The 21,230-nt window shown below is 41.6% G+C and overlaps 1 protein-coding gene across 1 annotated transcript in view; it reads left to right on the top strand.

Moving 5' to 3' along the window:
- The window catches only part of LOC108310057 (nucleotide exchange factor SIL1), a 162,917-nt gene that overhangs the window by 135,272 nt on the left and 6,415 nt on the right, over positions 1–21,230 (top strand). Inside the window, exon 5 of the mRNA XM_017536705.2 lies at positions 6,899–6,998. Within this exon, the coding sequence (XP_017392194.1) occupies positions 6,899–6,998 (100 nt within the window). The remainder of the gene's footprint in view (positions 1–6,898; positions 6,999–21,230) is intronic.

The following is a 21,230-nucleotide window of genomic DNA, read 5'->3' as shown; positions in this document are numbered from 1 at the left end:
AAAAAAAAAAAAAAAAAAAAAAAAAAAAACTGAAACAAAAATCCAGTTAGATGTAAGTCAGAAGGAGGCTTTAGAGACCACTTCTTATCATAGTCTTTTCCTTGACATGCCTGTCAGAAGGTCACTAGGCTGATCCATGTATACTTTTGTCAGGTGGCACTCACCCCACAAAACAGCCTGTTCAGTTTTAGACAGTTTTCACTGTTGGAAAATTCTATACTTTATATTAAGATAGAGGCATTTGTTCTCCTTGCAGTCACCCCAAATTGGGAAAGATCTTTCATCTTCCCTTATCCCTCCAGGTAGGCCTATACTTGGAGTGGCCAGGTCAGACAATTACTCTTTTCTTATAACCGTGTAAGAAATAGTCAGCTGTCACTGTCATGGCCCCTGCCAGACTTCTTTCATCTGCAACACACACACACACACACACTTCAGTGTCTCAAAGTACTTTTAGGAAGTCTTTTCTCACATGTAATCCAAGTCTTATTTTCTGAAGAAAAAAATCTATTTTTTTCTTAGTTTATGAATGTTGAGTTAGGGGCTGGGCACAGTGGTTCACACCTGTAATCTCAACAGTTTGGGAGGCTGAGGCGGGTGGATCATTTTAGCCTAGGAGTTTGAGACCAGCCTGGGCAACAGGGTGAAGCCCCGTCTCTACAAAACATAAAAAAATTAGCTGGATGTGGTGGCACATGCCTCCTGTAGTTCCAGCTACTCACAGGGCTGAGTTGGGAGGATCACTTGAGCCCAGGAGGCAGAGGTTACAGTTAGCCAAGGTTGTGCCACTGTACTCCTGCCTGGATGGCAGAGCCAGACCCTATCTCTAAAAAAACACAAAAAAAACAGAACACCAAAAACCAAAATTAGCTGGGTGTGTGGTGTGTATTATGCCTGTAGTCACAGCTACTCGGGAGGCTGAGGTGGGAGGATCACCTGAGCCTGGGGAGGTTGAGGCTATAGTAAGCCATGATTGTGCCACTGCACTCTAGCCTAGGCAACAGAGTGAGACCCTGTCTCAAAAAATAAGCAAACAAGTAAAATAAATATATAAATAAAAAATAAAGAAAATCCCTTTACAAAAATAATACTGAGTTTGGAATTTGATTAATTCTGAGTTTGTTGGTTTTTATACTATGAGAAGTTACTTCCTGATTGTAGATCATCAGTGTGAACACTTACTGCCTTGTCTGTTACGCATATGTTTTTTTTTCCCCATTTATTTTATTGCATTTTAGATTTTGGGGTACATGTGAAGAACATGCAAGATTGTTGCATAGGTACACACGTGGCAGTGTGATTTGCTGCCTTCCTCCCCATCACCTACATCTGGCATCTCTCCCCTTGTTATCTCTCCCCATCTCCCCACCCCCCACAGTCCCTCCCCTATTTCCCCCCAACTGACCCCAGTGTGTAGTGCTCCCCTCCCTGTGTCCATGTGTTCTCATTGTTCAACACCCACCTATGAGTGAGAACATGCGGTGTTTGATCTTCTGCTCTTCTGTCAGTTTGCTGAGAATGATGGTTTCCAGGTTCATCCATGTCCCTACAAAGGACACAAACTCATCATTTTTGATGGCTGTGTAATATTCCATGGTGAATACATGCCACATTTTCCCTGTCCAGTCTATCATACTCATATCTTTTAAGAATAGACAGCAGAGCCATCCATGTGATCTGTAGAGACACACCATAAGAGAGAAATATTTGTCCCTGCTTCTGCCTTTTTACTTTCCTACTTTGGAGAGTTTCTGAGGACTCTGCCTGGAAGGCCCCCAGCATATGCAGGACATTTCTTCTTCCTTCTCAGCATTTATAGCTAATGGCAAACCTATCTGAATAGAAGTCCAGAGGTATTGACAAGGTGGCGTGAACATTCAGTGCTGTGAGCTCAGTCAGCCTTTGGTGATGACTTCCTACTTCTGGGATGGAGCTCCTCCAATTCCATTTCATGGTACCTTCCTGGCCCCTTAGCACTGGAATGGGAACAGAGGCCTAAGGGCAGGGACAGTTCGCTGAACTTGTTACAGTATTTGCTTACCCCCTTATTCTGTTTTAGAGGACAAAATCCATAGCTTTCCATGAGATTGTCAAAGAAGTTAGTGATACCACAGAGTTAAGAACCACTGGCCTAGAGTGAGATGGGGACAGTCCGTTCATCCAAAATTTGTGGCAGTCTCTCTACTATTTTTACTGGTTGTGTGGCTGGCCACATAGCTACCTACCTAAAGCTACAATGCTTGTGGGCTCTAAAGCTTGGGACAGAAGACCCTGACTCTGGCTTGTCTCACAGGGTTCCTTTAGCACTGTCTTACTTCGATGCATAGTTGGCTCTTAGCAACAAGTTTCTACTTGCTATTTATGCTTTAGGCATTGCCATCTCTAGTGGTTTTAGTCCATATCCCTGTCATCTCCATAGTACATCTCTTTTTGCCCTGGAATAACCAGCATCTCTGACTCTTCCTCCTAGGTTTGGAGGACTGAGGGTAAAACAACATTCAAGTTGTGCCATCTTGGGTTGAGCATTTACCAAGGTCAAATATGGCATGGTGGTTAAGAGGTTGGGCCAAGGATAGGGCCATTCACTTCCTCCATTTATTTATTTCACAAAAACCAATTGAGTGCCCATGTACCAGGCATTGGGATATAGTAGTAAACAAAGCAGTCTCCATAAAGCTGGCAGACAGAAAACCAGGTATATAAGTACAGAAGTAAGATATTATCTTGTCATTACTGATAGTTTGCTGACCCTGTTCTAAAACATGTAAGTATTGGGAACTGATCATGGATTAATTAGCCCCCAAAGGGAGGAAGGAAAGGAACCAATGTGGCTGATCTCAGAAACCTGCCAAAGACTAGAATGGTATCCTCTCCAAGATCCCTGGAGCTGATCCAAGCCAAAGACATGCATGAGAGGAGATATCTGCGGCGGCGGCCGGGGGTGGGGGGCAAGGTGTTTACCACTAGCACTCAGTTAAGGGAGAGGTAAGAACAAGGATGATATGGACAAAAAGAATAATTGGGTTAGGTTTATAGGTTTAGGAGTTAGGACATTGCAGGCAGATGGAACAACAGGAAGTCCCAGGCTTTATCAAGGAAAAGGCTTTGTCGAATATGAGAAGCAAGAAAACAATCAAGGTGACGAGGGGAGAAGAGAGAAGGAAGGAAACCTATACGAGATGAGATTGGAGAGGTATGTGGGGGCCAGATCATGTGGGTTTTGAGGAACATGTTGTGTGTTCTTCATTGTAATGGAAAACCATGGAAGATTTTTTTCCCCCCAAGACAGAATCTTGCTTTGTTGCCCAGGCTGGAGTGAAGTGGCACCATCTCAGCTCACTGCAACCTCTGCCTCCTGGGTTCAAGCAATTCTCCTGCCTCAGCCTCCCGATTACAGGGTGCACACCACCATGCCTGTAAAACATACAATAATTTTTATATTTTTTTGGTAGAGATGGGGTTTCACCATGTTGGCCAGGCTGGTCTTGAACTCCTGACCTCCTGATCCACCCACCTAGGCCTCCCAAAGTGCTGGGATTACAGGTGTGAACCACCATGCCTAGCTGCCATTGGAAAATTTTAGGCAGAAGGGTGATTTAGTTGCTGTGTGTCTGGAGATGAGATTGAAGGTAGACGAAAGAAGACAGAATCAGGATGTCATTTCAGTGGATCAGGTAGGACATAATGGTGGCTTAGTCTAGGGTATCATAATAGAGAATGAAGGAATTTAGAGATTTAATTTGGAGGTAGAACCAAGAAGACTTGCTTATGATTTTGATGTAGAGATAGAAGGAAGGTGCAGGGAGGGGCATGGATTGAAGATAAAGCCTCATTTTTAAATTTGAGCAACTGGTGCTTGTAAGTACTATTTATTGAAATAGAAAATTTGGGAGAGGGACAGATTTACAAGGAGCTATGTTTTAGATGATTATCAAGAGCTATGTTTTAGATTTAGTAAGTTTGAAGTACTTGTTAAATATCTGAGATACAGATCTATCAGGGAGTTGTGCAAGAGTCGGGCTGGTGCTCAGGGGAGAGGCTGGGCTAGAGACGTAAATGTGGACATCACTGGCAGACAGGTATTTAAAGTAACTAGGGGAGGATGTCAAGGTGGAGAAGATTGCCAGGGTTGAACTCCAAGCCATTCCAGGCTATGTGGCTCAGGTAGGAGATGGGGAACCAGCAAGAGTTAGACAGGAGTAAGGAAGAAGAAGAGCCATGGAATGAGATAACAGAAGCAAGGAAAGGAGAGTGTCTTTTTTTCTTTCTTTCTTTTCTTTTTTCTTTTTTTTTGAGACATGGTCTCACTTTGTCACCCAGGCTGGAGTAGTACAGTGGAGTAATCTTGGCTCGCTGCAACCTGGGCTCAAGCGATCCTCCCACCTCAGACTTCCGAGTAGCTGGGCACATGCCATCATGCTTTTTTTGTAGAGATAGAGTCACTATGTTTCCCTAAATGGTCTTGAACTTCTAGACTCAAGCAGTCTTCTCTCCTCGGCCTCCCAAAGTGCTGTGATTACCAGCGTGAGCCACCACACCTGACTGAGAGGTTTTCAAGAACAAAGGGTGAACTGTGCAAATGCTGCTTAATGGTTGAGGAACATGAAGTGAGTGAAGAAGGGTCTATGGGATTTGGTCATCAGTTATTGGTTATTTTGATGAGCAGTGTGAGTAGAGTTGTGAGGACAGAATCCAGGTTACAGTAAATGGCAATATAGGCATTAAAAAGTTGGGGATAGTGAGTGAAAATAATGTGTTCATAAAGTGTTACTCTGATTGAGAGCAGGGAAATGGTAGGATAACCAGAAGAGACTGTGGGTTCAAAGGAGAGTTGACGTGCTGATGGAAATAATCCAGCTGGAGGGAGAAATTGATGATGCAGGCAGGAGGGAGTGGTGTAATTATGGGAGTTAAAGGTTTTGTAAAGACAAGTACAATCTGGAACTAAGTTTAATAGGAACAGGGACACTCATCCATTATAATAGGAAGGAAAGTGGAGAACATAGACTTAGGTGCAGGTTGACTTGTAGAGCTGATCGTGGGAAAATGAAGTTTTAATTTATTTTTCATAGTGAAGAATGAAGTGAGAACACCACGTGCCTGTTTGATGTGTGTGCCTGAACTTGAGTGCACATGTGCATGCTTGTGTGTATGTAGTTGGGACTGAGAGTGGGTGATGAGAGATGGCTTTAGAGAGTGAGACTTGAAGCATAAACAGAGATACACAGCATAATGGGATTAGTCCTGACCAAGTCTTAGAGGAGGGAGGAGGTGATGTGTTGAAGATATGGTTCCTGAATACTTAGCTCCCTTTTGGGTGTGTAGGGTGGAGCAGTGTTATCCTCTTGCACTGGCAGTGGATGATGCTCTGTAGGCAGAGGGATTCAGGATTCTCCCCCTACTTTGTAGGATTGTGATAACGATTTGAATGAAATATTCCTTTTAAGGGACTAATACACTGCTTAACACATGGCTAAGTGCTCAATAAATGAGTTACTAGTTATTGTTAATTAATTTAGGAGGACTGAGGTTTAGAAAAGAAGAGTGTTTTTCTCAGGGTCCTAAAAGGTCTCTAGGAAGAATGAAAGCCTTAGTACATGAGACCTGAGGCCTGCTGGAATCTCAGACTGTGAGACTGATGAGCCCTTCCTGCCTAGAGGAGAGCAGGCCAGTAGCCCCTTCCTCCTCACCTCTGAAATCTTGTGGGCATTCCAGGATACATGGAATCCTGAACCCAATGCCAGCCAGCCAGTCTTGTTAAGCACAGTCCACACTCCACTCTTCCCTTTGTCCACATCTTTCTTGTGCTTACCGCTGTTCATTGAACTAAAATGAATGCTAGTGGTAAAACCTTGCTCCCCCATGATGGATGTCTTCTCTCTGGTCAAGATGTATAGCTGTGGCTTGGATCAGCTCCAGGGAATTTTGTGAGGAGACCAGTCTGGTCTTTGGCAGGTTCCCGAGATTATAGCCACATTGATTCCTTTCCCTCCTCCCCTTGGATGCTGGCTGTGGAAGGTGGCTGACCTTAATTGTACTCCTTAGTATCTCAAATCCATTCCTTTGTCAGGTTGAGACATACCTCCTGCCTTTCCTCTATGCTCAGAGATTGGTCTTATGGTGTGAATCTATCCAATTTGTTTTTGTGAAGACAGGCTGTCTTGTTTAATCAGGTCAGGCACACGCTGTAGGGCTCAAGGCCCTGTTGTCCCCTTTCATGGAAAAATATATTAATAAATAAGGGTGCCTGTTACTTCCTGTGTCTGTGCCCACTGCTGTCTGAGAGGTCCTGCCCTGGCAGTGTGCTGAGGGAGGAGCATTGCACAGATATTCCAGGCTTATTTCTGCCTGAGAAGTTGGCTGAGAGCCCTCTGTTTGTGGTTGGCTTTTGTCTGCCCCATGCCATTTCTTCCTCTTTCATGAAATGATCCAATTCTCAGCTGAGCCTTTCCTCTTCTAGCTTCAGGGTAAGGTTACTTTGTTAGACCCCTGGCTGACTGAAGGGAAAGGTATGATAGTACACTCAGTTAGAGCTGGCCTGGCCTCTCTTACCTTAGGGTGCCATTCACCCAGGGACATTTTCTTTCTTGGGGACTATGGTGCTTCCCTCTTATTTTTTTTGAGACAGGGCCTGACTGTTGCCCAGCTGTGGGAGTACAGTGGCATAGTCATACTTTACCACAGCCTTGAACCTCTGGGCTCAAGTGATCCTCCTGCCTCCCATGTATCTGGGACTACAGGCACGTACCCTCACATCCCAGTTAATATGTTTAGATTTTTTTGTAGAGATGGGATCTTGTTATTCTTCCATTGTGGCCACTCAGAGTACTGGGATTACAAGTGCGAGCCACCAAGCCCAGCCATGCCTTCCTCTTTACTCTCAGTTTTCTTTGAACAGGCTGGATATCAACACCAACACCTATACATCTCAGGACCTCAAGAGTGCACTGGCAAAATTCAAGGAGGGAGCAGAGATGGAGAGTTCAAAGGAAGACAAGGTGTGTGATGATTTTTCCCGTGAGTATAAGCCTGCAGGATGGCCTTGTTTTTGCAGAGAAGGGAATCATTTTTATGGGAACTCTTGCAATAAACATGGGATAATAATGTTGTAAAATAATTTAAAGAACCATTAATGACAAATAAGAAACACTTTTAGATGATATTAAAAAAAAACAGTGCTGGGAGCAATTTCTGTTGTGGTTTAATGTAGAATTCTGTTTGCCATCCTGTTTTTTCAAACATCTCTTCATGTTTTGAGAAATCAAGGCACTGAGCAGGGGTAGCCATTCTCTCCATTATCGTAAGCCTGAGTGGAGTGAGTGGATTTTACGGCCCAGATCTCTGCCTCACTTACACTTGGATTTGGCACAACCTTGTTCCAAAAGAACAGAGGAGCTGGCCCAGGAAGCAGGAAGCCCGAGTCCTTGTCCTTGTCCTTTGAACATGTAGCAAACGTGTTTCTTCTGGGCCTCAGGTTCTTTAAATTTAAAACATGGGGCTGGAACAAGAGGACGACTGAGGGTTCCTCTAGCTCTAAATTTCTCCACAAGCTAAGAGATTGAGAGGAGGAAAAGGTGAAGAATTATAGCCCCTTGGCCATGCCCCTAATGTCTGGGAGGGTTCACAGGTGCAGGTCTATACCAGGAAGAAGTCTCACTCTTAGATGGATCATGAGCTCCTAGAGTCATTTCTCTGTATTTCTGTTTGAGTCCTGTTAGTTTTTGAAAGAAGCTTCTATGATGCTGCCTTGGATACCTAAGTTCTCCCTCCCTCTTCTCCTTATAGTCCTTATTTGTCTTTTTTTTTTTTTTTTTTTTTTTTTTTTTTGAGATGGAGTTTCACTCTGTTGCCCAGATAGCCTTGTCGTTTGTGCTGTGGCACGATCTTAGCTCACTGCAAGGTTTACCTCCCAGGTTCAAGTGATTCTCCTGCCTCCTGAGTAGCTGGGATTATAGGTGCCTGCTACTACACTCGGCTAATTTTTATATTTTAGTAGAGATGGGGTTTCATCATGTTGGCCAGGCTGGTCTCAAACTTCTGACCTCAAATGATCTGCCCACCTTGGCCTCCCAAAGTGCTGGGATTACAGACATGAGCCACTGCACTCGGCAGTCATTTACCTTTATTTATCTCTTTACTCCTTCCCCTGATCCGAGGTAGTATCTTAGAGAGGCAGCATTAGGTTCTTGACAGCTTGTATATTCCTGGAAGAAGCCGTAGGTTCTTCTGATCTTTTAGAAGTAAATATTTCTGGGAAAATGAACCTCTTGAGGGCTAGGAAGCTGGTGTTTACCTGTTTAAGATGTGTGAAATACGGGCCCAGTCTCCATATCTTTACTCATTTTACCAAAATCACTTCTCCAACACGCAGAGTGTATGTGGTGTGGCACAGTGGCAGCAGTAGTGGATGAAGGAAGGCAGTGCTTGAAATTGCATCCTACCACAGATGTATTAGCTGAGGAGCTGAGTAGAAGCACATCTCCTGCCTGGTATAGGTGAGACCAGGAGAGGAGTGCCTGAGTACCTGGGTGCCTGGGATTGGTCAGGGCTTTGGCTCCTTTCCACTCACTCGGTACCATGTGGGACTGATGGGAACATTAACAAGTCAGCTTCTTTTTTTTTTTTTTTTTTTTTTTTTTTTTGAGACGGAGTTTCACTCTTGTTACCCAGGCTGGAGTGCAATGGCGCGATCTCGGCTCACCGCAACCTCCGCCTCCTGGGTTCAGGCAATTCTCCTGCCTCAGCCTCCTGAGTAGCTGGGACTACAGGCACGCGCCACCATGCCCAGCTAATTTTTTGTAGTTTTAGTAGAGATGGGGTTTCACCATGTTGACCAGGATGGTCTTGATCTCTTGACCTTGTGATCCACCCACCTCGGCCTCCCAAAGTGCTGGGATTACAGGCTTGAGCCACCGCGCCCGGCCTAACAAGTCAGCTTCTGTTCAATGTCTTCTCTGTGGATGGAGGACCCACTTAACCCCTTTCTCTTCTCTTTGCTTTCCCTGGGAGTGTTTGGATTTCCTTTTCTCAGGTGATGGCATTTCCCCTACCCTAGTAATTCAATTAGTGTAGAAAAGTATGAATATTTATAAAAGTATTTAAAAATGTAAAAGCAAGAGATTACTTAAAAGTTTTAATTGTTTTTGTAATTAAAAATACTCCTTTCAGCCAGGCACGGTGGCTCATGCCTGTGATCCCAGCACTTTGGGGAGGATGAGGCAGGTGGATCATCTGAGGTCAGGAGTTCGAGACCAGCCTGGCCAACATGGCGAAACCCCATCTCTACTAAAAATACAAAAAATCTAAGCCAGGCATGCAACCTCCTGAGCATCTGGGAGCATGGTGGCATGCTCCCAGATGCTCAGGAGGTTGAGGCAGGAGAATTGCTTCAAACTGGGAGGTGGAGGTTGCAGTGAGCTGAGATTATGCCATTGCACCCTGGCCTGGGTGACAAGAACGAAACTCTGTCTCAAAAAGAAAAAAAAAAAAAAGTCCTCTCCCCTTGCAGGGAGATCCCAGTATTAGCACCAAAATGTAAGACCCCAGCTCCTGCTCATTTGCACCAGCTGCCCACCTCCGATATCTGGCTATCATACTCTTTCCGTGATGCTGTGGAACTTAGGTTGTTAGCACCGTCATTGAGGGGCTGAGTCCTGAGGTCCTTCTCCTGCTTTCATTTGGAGCCCGTTTGGACTGACTCAGCTCACTGCCAGTGTGCTATCCGAGCTGGCTCTGGGGTTGGCAAATAAATGGATTTTAAATTGGTTAGATAGTTTCTTACATATCTTAAGCTCCTGGCTACAGATGCCATTCTTTTTTTGTTTATTAATCTTTAAACCTAGCCTATGTGGTGTCTTACAAGTACAGGATAATGCTTTTGTGATTTATATATATAATAGTATCAGATATTCAGCTATATCCTCTTGATTAAATTAGTGGGTTTTTGGGAATTTGATGTTTTGGGGGAGAAGAACATCAATTACATTGTATCCATTGGTAGCTTAGTAGGTTTAAGTGAATCAGTCTTTCCCGAAGTTCCTTGGTTCTTGGAAAAGCTCTCTCTCTCCCAGCAGATTTGGGTTGTTATTGTTGAATCTCATCTACTTACCCCTCTATTTCCCTACAAATTGCTTGATGGTTTTATGTTTTATTATGTCAGCTATTGTTCACCTGTATTCTATAAATTATTGTATTTTAAGATACGGCCTTCTTATGCTTTCATTTGTTGGCAAGATATAATAGACTAATTTCTCCCTATTCCCCCAGCTAAGGGTAGCTAAAAACCCTGGACATAATACTAAAAGCAAATTTAGGAAGACTCTAAAACACTGTCAGAAGGAAGCAGACTGGCTAGGGATCTTGGAGCTTGAGGAATGACACGGCAGTGACTTCCTTGGATTTTCTTTTTGTCCCCTATATATTCTAGACTGAGTGTTGACAAATCCCACATTCTGGAAATGTCAACTGGTGCAGATTTTAAAAAGTTATAAGAAAAGCCTGCTATTTCTAGACAAAGAATTGAGCAAAGCACATCCTAACAGGACAGAAACCAATACCTGTCCTACTCTCGCCAAAGATTATGAAAATCTCCCCACCTCACTTAGTGCTAGTGCAGTGGACATTGAATTGGGGAGTCTGGACTTCTACCTCCTATCTGATGGTAGTAGCAAGCTGTACTCTGATTCCTCCACTGGGGTCACTGGAAGCCAAATGGAGAGCCTGAACTCATATCCATTCCTGATAGCAAAACAGTGGTAGAAGGCAGTGCTCTGCTTCCTCCACCAAGATGGTGTCAGTGGGAGTTGAGCAGAGAGCCTGACTTTTCATCCTCCGCCCCGTAGGTGTTCTCTGCTTCGCCTGCTGGTGTATTACTAAGAGAGGCCAATCCTGATTTTCCATCCCCTATCTGACAGTAGCAGGCTGCTTATCTTGCTGGAGTGGTGAACTTGAATACCTGTCCTCTGCCTGGCAGCACCAACATGTTTTTTTACTTCTCCCTGATGACATGGTGCCAGTTGGGGTGAATGAAGAGTCTGTACTTCCATCCCCAACTCAGAGGCAATGAGACTGTAAGGCAGCATTCTGCTTCCTTCTCTGGGGTAGGGCCAGTGGAATAAGTGAGAAGTATGAACTTCTACCCTCAGGCCAGCAGCAATTAAGCAGTGCTTTGATTCTGCCACCAAAGTGGTGTCAATAGAGGACCAGGGAGGAACCCAGACTTCCACTCCCAGTGGCCAGCATCCACTGGTGGCAGGTGAAGCTGTTACCCCTTCCAACTAGAGAGTAGGGGTAGGATTTGGCAGAGAGGGGAGCTAGAGAAAGGGATTTTGCATATGAAGTCCTAGACATACCCTTTACTTATTTTTCCTGATCCCCTCCCTCTTCCCAGCCTCCACCCAATAGGCCTCATGCAAGAAACTGACCAGAATTAATACAACAAAGTTTAGGAACTGAACTATAGTGTGGAATGCTGCCCAGGTTTTTAGATTGGCCTCTGGGTAGCACACAAAGGAAGCAGACCAGAATAGCACTACAATGCTCTGAAAACTAAATTGTCATTGGAGCCACAATCCACACAAGTAAGCCAGAACCAGTATATTAACCCTAAATAGGATGGCTACCAAAAAAGATTAAGTAGGATCTGCAATCTTATAACTTAATACCCAAAATGTCTAGGATATAATTAAAAATCATTCCTCATAACAAGAACCAGGAAAATCACAACTTGAATTAGATAATCAACAGATGCTGTTATGAATTGAATGTTTGTGTCTCCCCCAAATTCATAAGTTGAAGCCCTAACCCTGCAGTGTGATGTTGTTTGGAGGTGGGACCTTTGAGAGTCAATAAGTTTAGGAGAGGTCATGAGGGTTGGGCTCAAAAGGGATTAATGTCCTTAGAAGAATCAGAGAGACCAGCACTCTCTTTTTCTACCATGTGAAAACACAGCTAGAAGGTGATTATCTGTAAGCCAAAAAGGGGACCCTCACCGGAAACCACATTGACTCTTACCTTGATCTTGGACTTACCCAGCCTTCAGAATTGTGAAAAATATAAATGTCTGTTGTTTAAACTACCCAATATATGGCATTTTGTTATGGTAGCTTGAGCAGACTGAGACAAATGCTAACACTGTCATGACTCAGAAGTTGAAATTATCTAACAAGAATTTTAAAACAACTATTATAAAATCACTTCAACAAGCAAGTATGAACATTCTTGAAACAAAGTCTCAGCAAGGAAACAGAAGATATAAAAAAGAACCAAATGGAATTATAGAACTGAAAAATATAATAACTAAAATTTTAAAAGTTCCCGGATAGGCTCAGTGTCAGAACAGAGATGACAGAGAAAAGAATCAGTGAACTTAAAGACAGATAAATAAAAAATACACAATCTGAACAACAACAGATAGATTGGAGAAAAAAAATAACAGAGCTTTGGGGACTTGGGTGACTGTAATAAAAGATCTAACATTTGTGTCATTGAATTCCAGATGGAAAGTAGAAAGAATATGGGGCTAAAAAATAATCAAGAAACAATGGCTAACAAATTCCCAAATGAGATGAAAGGCATAAACTCACAGATTCATCAAATGAATCCAAGTGAGCTCCAGACAGGGTAAACTCACAGAAATCAACACCAAGATGCACCACAGTTAAACTTCTGCAAACTAAAGACAGAAAAATCTTTAAAGCAGCTAGAAAAAAGCAACACAACTATAGGGTAATAATGATTGAGTGATAGTAATTTTTTTATCTGAAACTATAGAGGCCAGAGTATGTGGAACATTTTTCAGTTGCTGGGAGAAAAATGAACTGTCCACACAGAATTTTATAGCCATGAGTATCTTTCAGGAGTGAAGGGGAAATCAAGACACTTTTAGAGAGAGGAAAATTAAGAAAATTTCTCACCAGCAGACCTACCCTAAAAGAATGACTAAAGGATATTCTCCAAATAGAATGAAAAAAGAACAGAAATAAACTTGACGTATCAGGAAGAAAGAACAAACAATGAAATGAATAAAAAATAGGGGAAAATGCAGCCTATTATTTTCTTCTTGAGTTTTTATTTACTAATTTTTAACTTTTAAGTTCAGGTTTGTTACATAGATAAACTTGTGTCATGGGGGTTTGTTGTACAGATTATTTCATCATCCACATGTTAGGCCCAAGTACCCATTAGTTATTTTTCCTGATCCCCTCCCGCTTCCCACCCTCCACCCAATAGGCCTCATATGTGTTATTCCCCTCTACGTGTTCATGCATTCTCATCATTTAGATCCCACTTATAAGTGAACGTGATATTTGGTTTTCTGTTCCTGCATTAGTTTGCTAAGGATAATGGCCTCCAGCTCCATTCATGTTTCTCTAAAGGATAGATCTCATTCTTTTCCTATGGCTGCATAGTATTCCATGGTGTATGTGAACCACATTTTCTTTATCCAGTCTATCTTTGATGGGCATTTAGGTTGATTCCATGTCTTTGCTATTTTGACAAATCTGACAAAAACAATGAGGAAAGGATTCCCTATTCAATAAATGTTGCTGGGATAACTGGCTAGCCATACACAGAAGATTGAAACTGGACACCTTCCTTACACCATATGCAAAAATGAACTCAAGATGGATTAAAGACTTAAATGTAAAACCTAAAACTGTAAAAACCCAGGAAGACAACTTAGGCAATACCATTCAGGACATAGGCACAGGCAAAGATTTCATGATGAAGATACCAAAAACAATTTCAACAAAGGCAAAAATTAACAAATGGGATCTAATTAAACTAAAGAGCTTCTGCATAGCAAAAGAAACTGTCAATAAACAGACAACCTGCAGAATTTTACAAACTATGCATCCAACAAAGGTCTAATATCCAGCATCTGTAAGAAACTTGAACAAATTAACAAGAAAAAAATAAAACCATTGCAAAGTGGGCAAACTGCTGAAGTTCGACCCTAATGAGATCAAAGTTGTACACCTGAAGTGCACAGACGGTAAAGTCGGTGCCACGTCTGTGCTGGCACTGGTGTCAATGCTGGTATCTGACACTGGCCCCCAAGATTGGCCCCCTGGGTCTGTCTCCAAAAAAATGTTGATGACGTTGCCAAGGCAACTGGTGACTGGAAGGCTCATAGATAGGAAGAAAATCTCCAAATATTCAAGTCAAAGAGGAAATCTCAGGGGAGATTAAAAAAAAAAAAGATATATTGAACTAAATAAAAATGAAAACGCAGTTTATCAACATTTGCAGGATACAACCAACTAAAGCTGAAAGAGAAATTTGCTTATATTAGAGAAGAAGTAAGGTCTTGTATCTATAATGGAAGGTCCTACTAAGAAAAGATTATCAAAACAAGCTCAAAGCAAGCAGAGGGAAGGAAATAAAGCGAAGAAATCAAGCCGGACATTGTGGCGCATGCCTGTAATCCCAGCACTTTGGGAGATGAGGTGGGCAGATCACAAGTTCAAGAGATCAAGACCATCCTGGCCAACATGGTGAAACCTCGTCTCTACTAAAAATACAAAAATTAGCTGGGCATGGTGGCACGTACCTGTAGTCCCAGCTACTGGGGAGGCTGAGGCAGGAGAATCGCTTGAACCCAGGAGGTGGAGGTTGCAGTGAGCCAAGATTGTGCCACTGCACTCTAGCCTGGTGACAGAGCGAGACTTCGTCTCCAAAAAAAAAACAATGAAATTGGAAACATAAAAACAGTAGAGAAAAATTAGTGAAACCAAAAGGTGATTTTTAAGTCTCTATCAAGACTAAATAAATAGGCACAGCGGCTCATGCCTATAATCCCAGCACTTTGGGAGACTGAGGCGTGAAGATCACCTGAGGTCAAGAGTTCGAGACCAACCTGACGAACATGGTGAAGCCTCTTCTCTACTAAAAAGACAAATATGAACATAGCATGGTGGTGTACTCTTACAGTCCCAGCTACTCGGGAGACTGAGGCGGAGAATCAGTTGCGCCCACGTGGCAGAGGCCGCAGTGAGCCGAGATTGTGCCACTGCACTCCAGCCTGCGCAACAGAATGAGACTCCATCTCAAACAAAACAAAACAAAACAAAATAAGACTGACAGACACATAAAGCACTAAGATAAAAATTGCTTATATCAAGAATGAAACCAGGAATATCATTACAGGTCCTGCAAACATTAAAAAGAAAATACAGTAAGAGAATACTATGAACAACTCTATGCATATAAATGTGATAACATGCATGAAATAGTATATTACCCAAATTTACCCAATATGAAATAATATGAGTAGTCCTATAACCATTAAAAAAACCTTGACTTTGTAGTGAAAAACCTATAAAGGAAGTCTCCAGGTTCAGATAGTTTCATTGGAGCTATCGATCAAACATTTAAAAATAACTAGCATCAGTTCTGCACAATTTCTTCCAGAAAATGTAAGGAGAAACACTTCCCACCTTGTTTTATGAGGCCAGTATCACACTGACACCTGAACCAGACAGAGTGCAAAATAAACTACATACCAACATTCCTCATGAACATGGAAGCAAAAATCCTCACCAAAATTTAGCAAATCAAATCCAGCAATATGTAAACAGAATTATGCATTATAACCACATGAGATTTATTACTTGAATGCAAGGTTGGTTCAGTGTACAAAATATAATCAGTATAACCCACCATATCAGTAGGCTAAAGAAGAAAAATCACATCATATGTCAATTAATACACGAAGAGCATTTGACTATGTTCAGTACCCATTCATGGTAATAACTCAGAAACCTAGGAATAAAAACCTTACCTGATAAAGAACATTTACAAACAGTCTTCATGCAATATTATACTTAACAGTGAAAGACTGAATACTTTGTCATTGAGATCAGAAACAAGGCAAGGATGTTCACTTTCACCACTCATTCAACACAGTCCTAGCCAATGCAGTTATGCAAGGAAAGGGAAAAATAAAACTATTTCATTTTCCAGATGACATGATTGTCCATGTATAACTCCCAAAGAGCCTCCAAAACAAAAAGCCTTCTAGAATTAATAAGTGAGTTTACCAATGTCACAAGATATACAGACAACACAAATCAACTGTATTTCTATATACTAACAGAATATTTGGAAACTGAAATTAAAAATGTGTACCATTTACAGTTGCTCCCCTAAAAATGAAATATTTAGGAATAAATGTAATGAGACAAATACAAGATCTATATGCTGAAGAGTATAAAAGTTGGGTGAAAGATGATAATGAAGTTAAAGAAGATTTAATTAAATGAAATGAGTGACATACTGTGTCCATGGATTGAAACATTCAACATAAAAAGAATGTTAATTCTCCCTAACTATCTGTAAGTTTAGTGCAATTTCTATCAAAATTCCAGCAAGATTTTTTTGTAGATTAGCTTAAAGTTTGTATGGAAAGTAAAAGGAACTAGAATAGCTAAAAGTTTAAAAGAAGAAGAAGTGGAAGAAAACACACCACCTGATTTTAAGGCTTACTCTGTAGTTACAGTGATCAAGACAATGTGGTGTTGGTGGAGAGAAACAATCATAGATCAATGGAACAGAGTAGAGAACCCAGAAATAGACCCACGCTAACACACCTGACTGATAATTGACAGGTGCAAAAGTAGTTCAATGGAAGACAAATAGTTTTTTCAGCAAATAATGGGCATCCATAATAAAAAAAAAATGAGCTGTCATCTAAACCTCATACCTTTAAAAAAAATTAATTCATTTTTTAAAATTTTTATTTATTTATTTATTTATTTATTTATTTTTTGAGATGGAGTTTCACTCATGTTACCCAGGCTGGAGTGCAATGGCGCGATCTTGGCTCACCGCAACCTCCGCCTCCTGGGTTCAGGCAATTCTCCTGCCTCAGCCTCTTGAGTAGCTGGGATTACAGGCACGCACCACCATGCCCAGCTAATTTTTTGTATTTTTGGTAGAGACGGGGTTTCACCATGTTGACCAGGATGGTCTCGATCTCTTGATCTCGTGGTCCACCCGCCTCAGCCTCCCAAAGTGCTGGGATTACAGGCTTGAGCCACCGCGCCCAGCCGTAAAATTAATTCATTATTTGATATATTCTCTGGAGTTTTTGGCAAAAGAAATAAAAAAAAATAAATAATTCAAAATAGATCATAGATTTAAATGTAAAACGTGAAACTAAAAAGAATGAAAAACTTTTAGAACCAAACATAGGAGAAAATCTTTGGGAAGTAGGACCAGATGAACAGCTCTTATGACATGGCACCAAATGCATGATTTATAAAAGGAAAAACTGATAAATTGAACTTCACCAAAATTAAAAAGTTTTGTTAAATGCCCTGTTAAGATGATCAGAAGATAAACTACTGGAAGGAAATATTTGCGTATCATATACCAGCAGTCCTCATTTTATGTTATGTAGAATTGTAAAAATGTGCACACTGAAACTATGCAAAACAGTCTTAATCAATGGAAAAACTATGATTGTTCCATGATCTTTAAAATGTTTTGCCAGACATTAAAACAACTACATTGCTATTGGTTATAAACATATATAGAAATGAAAAAGCAATACTAATATTTAGTACACTGTAATTTAAAACATTAGAAACATTTAGAATTATGCTGGACACAATAGCTCACACCTGCAATCCTAGCACTTCGGGAGGATCAACTGATTCCAGGAGTTTGAGACCAGCCTAGGCAACATAGCCCAGAGATGGTCTATGTTTTCTACAAAAAATAAAGTTTTTTCTACCAAAAAAAAAAAAATCTACAAAAAAATCTTGCTGGAATTTTGATAGAAATTGCACTAAACTAGTAGATAAATTTAAGGATAATTCCATTTAATTCTTTTTTTATTTTTTGAGACAGGGCCTCTGTTGCCCAGGTGGGAGTGCAGTGGCAGGATTACAGCTCAAGCAATCCTCCCACCTCAGCCTCCCAGGTAGCTGGGACTATAGGTGTGTTCCAGCATTTCACACCAAAAAGTCAAAAAGTACAATTTTTTTTTTTTTTTTTTTGAGACAGAGTCTCTCTCTGTCACCCAGGCTGGAGTGCAGTGGTATGACGTTGGCTCACTGCAGCCTTTGCTTCCCAGGTTGAAGTGATTCTGCTGCCCCAACCTTCCAGGCAGCTGTGATTACAGGCATGTGCCACCATGCCTGGCTCCTTTTTGTATTTTTGGTAGAGAAGGGGTTTCTCTAGGCTGGTTTCCAATTCCTGGCCTCAAGTGATCCTCTCACCTTGACCTCCCAAAGTGCTGAGATTACAGGCATAAGCCACTGCACCTGACCAAAAAATACAAATAATTTTTGTGTTTTTTGTAGACACTGGGTTTCGCCATGTTGCCCAGGCTGGTCTTGAACTCCTGAGCTCAAGCGATCCACCCACCTCAGCCTCCCGAAGAGCTGAGATTACAGATGTGAGCCACCACACCCAGTCAGTTTTTTAGTTTTCTGTGAAAACTTACGCATTAGCTAAGCATGATGACATGTATCTGTAGTCGTAACTACTCAGGCTGAGGTGGGAGGATCACTTGAGTCCAGGAGAGCGAGACTGTAGTAAGCTGTGGTTACCACTGCACTTCAGCCTAAGCAATAGCTCGAGACCNAAAAAAAAAAAAAAAAAAAAAAAAAAAAAAAAAAAAAAAAAAAAAAAAAAAAAAAAAAAAAAAAAATTATGACATAGAGCAAGCATCTTTTCTCTCTTGACTAATTACCATACTTCTTTCTAAGTATGAATGAGCCTCCAACATTTCACCCTTTGTACTTTCAATGTTGTGAGATTCTCAGAGAATTCCTGTAATGTGAAGTTTGTTGCCAGTGTCATTTCATCCTTTTTATCACTTTCCTAATTTGTGTCTGTAAGTTTGCCTTTGCTAAGTTCCTCTGTTTGCACATCCAGAGCTTATCAAACAGTGGCAGTGTTAACATTTCCACAGTCAGCCATTTCTTCTGTAACTCCATGTACATTCAATTCGAATTTCATTGGCAAAGTTACCACCTTTCATTTGTTTGCTGCTCTTTTATCTTTGCTGGCCAGTACTCTGTTTAAAAAATATAATTTAAAAAATATAAATACAGATGGAATCTCTATATGTTGGCTAGGCTGGTCTGGAACTCCTGAGCTCAAGTGGTTCACCTGCCTTGGCCTCCCAAAGTGCTGGGTTTTTAGGCGTGAGCCACTGTATGTATAACATTTTTTAAATGCCAGAAATATAAAGATGGAGAACAAATTAGTGACTACCAGGGCACAGGGATGTAAGAGAACAGAATGGGAGGATAAAGCGTAGCTGTAAAGGAGTAGCACAGGCTGGGCACAGTGGCTCGTGCCTGTAATCCCAGCACTTTGGGAGACCGAAGTGGGTGGATCATGAGGTCAGGAGATTGAGACCATCCTGGCTAACAGTGAAACCCTGTCTCTACTAAAAATATAAAAAATTAGCCAGATGTGGTGGCGAGTGCCTATAATCCCAGCTACTTGGAAGGCTGAGGCAGGAGAATCACTTGAACCCAGGAGACTGGGGTTGCAGTGAGCTGAGATCTCACCACTGCACTCCAGCCTGGGTAACAGAGCAAGACTCTGTCTCAAAAAAAAAAAAAAAAAGGAGTAGCACATAGTAGATTTTGTGATCGTGGTGGGACAGTTCTTTAGCATGATTGTTCTGGTAATTAGATAAGTTTATATCTCAGGTAAAATTACATAGAATGATACACATACATGTAAAAACTGGTGAAATCTGAACAACGTGTATAGTCAATGGTATTGTACCTATATCCTTTTCTTGATTTTTTATTTATTTTTTGTAGAGATGGAGCTTCTCCATGTTGGTCTGGCTGGTCTCAAACTCTCGACCTCAGGTGATCCTCCCACCTTGGCCTCCCAAAGTGCTGGGATTATGAGCGTGAGCCACCGTGCCCGGCCCTTTTCTTGATTTTGACATTGTAGTATCTTTATGTAAAATGTTAACATTGGGGAAAGCTGGATGAAGGGTATATGACACTCTCTGTACTATTTGTGTTATTTCCTGGGAATTTATAATTATTTGAAAGTAAAAATTGTTTGTTTTTTGAGATGGAGTATCGCTTTGTCACCCAGGCTGGAGTGCAGTGGTGTGATCTCGGCTCACTGTAACCTCCGCCTCCCAGGTGCAAGCAATTCTCCTGCCTTAGCCTCCTGAGTAGCTGGGATTATAGGTGTGTGCCACCACGCCTGGCTAGTTTTTGTATTTTTAGTAGAGATGGGGTTTCACCATGTTGCTCAGGCTGGTCTCAAACTCCTGACCTCAGGTGATCCACCCCCCTCAGCCTCTCAAAGTGCTGGGATTACAGTGGTGAACTGCTAGTCCTGGCCAAAAAGTTTTTGTTTTTTTTTTTTTTAAGGCCTTCTTGAGAGCCAGGCACACATCGTTTTTGTGAGACAAATGTCCCTAGTTTCTTAATGTGCTCACTTACCTGTCATCTCACAGCTCTAGAAAGTGACTCAGCCTTCCCAGACCTCTTTGCTTGGCTCTGGCAGCCATCCAGAGACCACTAGCTGCGTGTAGGGAGAGCATCTCATGTTGTTTTAGCCCAGAGAATCAGGATGTAGTACCCCATGGATGTGATTGTTCCTCTAGGAGCTTGGTTTTTTTTAAGAGAGGCTGATTGATTTCTTTGGTTGGTGTTTCTATGGAGTGCTTTGTAACTGGGGAGAAAAAAACCATAGGTAATAGATGAGCAATTTGGAGATGACAGCTGTTCATCATCTGGCTTTTTATAAATATCTGTGCCTTTTAATTTTTCTTGGAAGACAGATACATAAACTACTGTGACTTTTCAGACTCTTTATGGGCACTATCCTCTCAAATTGGGAAGAAAACAGTGTCACATGTATAAAATATTTAATTAAAGTCTTTTATTCACCTTTAGTGTAACTTCATTTTTAAAATCTTTATATGTGAGTGGAGTGGGGAGGGATTGAGAGAGAATTGTTCAAGATTTAAGTATAGTACATATAGTAATTTAGCCATTTCAAACAGTTGAACAAATTGTATACCTGTGGTTAGAGTGACAGTAATGACAGTGATTTAATTTTCATCAGCAAATTGCTCCTGCTCTGACAGCTCTTACCCATAGTTTTCTCTGTCCAGGTTTACCTAAAATGTTGCTGGGTTGGGTAGGGCAAGGCCAAGGTATTCTGACTGTGGAAGGTGGAGAAGCAGGGTGTGGGTTATTCTACCTTAGGTCTAGCTGTTTCATGTGATG

Source organism: Cebus imitator, unplaced genomic scaffold (assembly GCF_001604975.1).
Source record: "Cebus imitator isolate Cc_AM_T3 unplaced genomic scaffold, Cebus_imitator-1.0 Scaffold101, whole genome shotgun sequence".
NCBI classification, from domain to species: Eukaryota; Metazoa; Chordata; class Mammalia; order Primates; family Cebidae; genus Cebus; species Cebus imitator.
The sequence above is the reverse complement of the archived record's forward strand: the minus strand, read 5'-3'. Positions and strand labels throughout refer to the sequence as shown.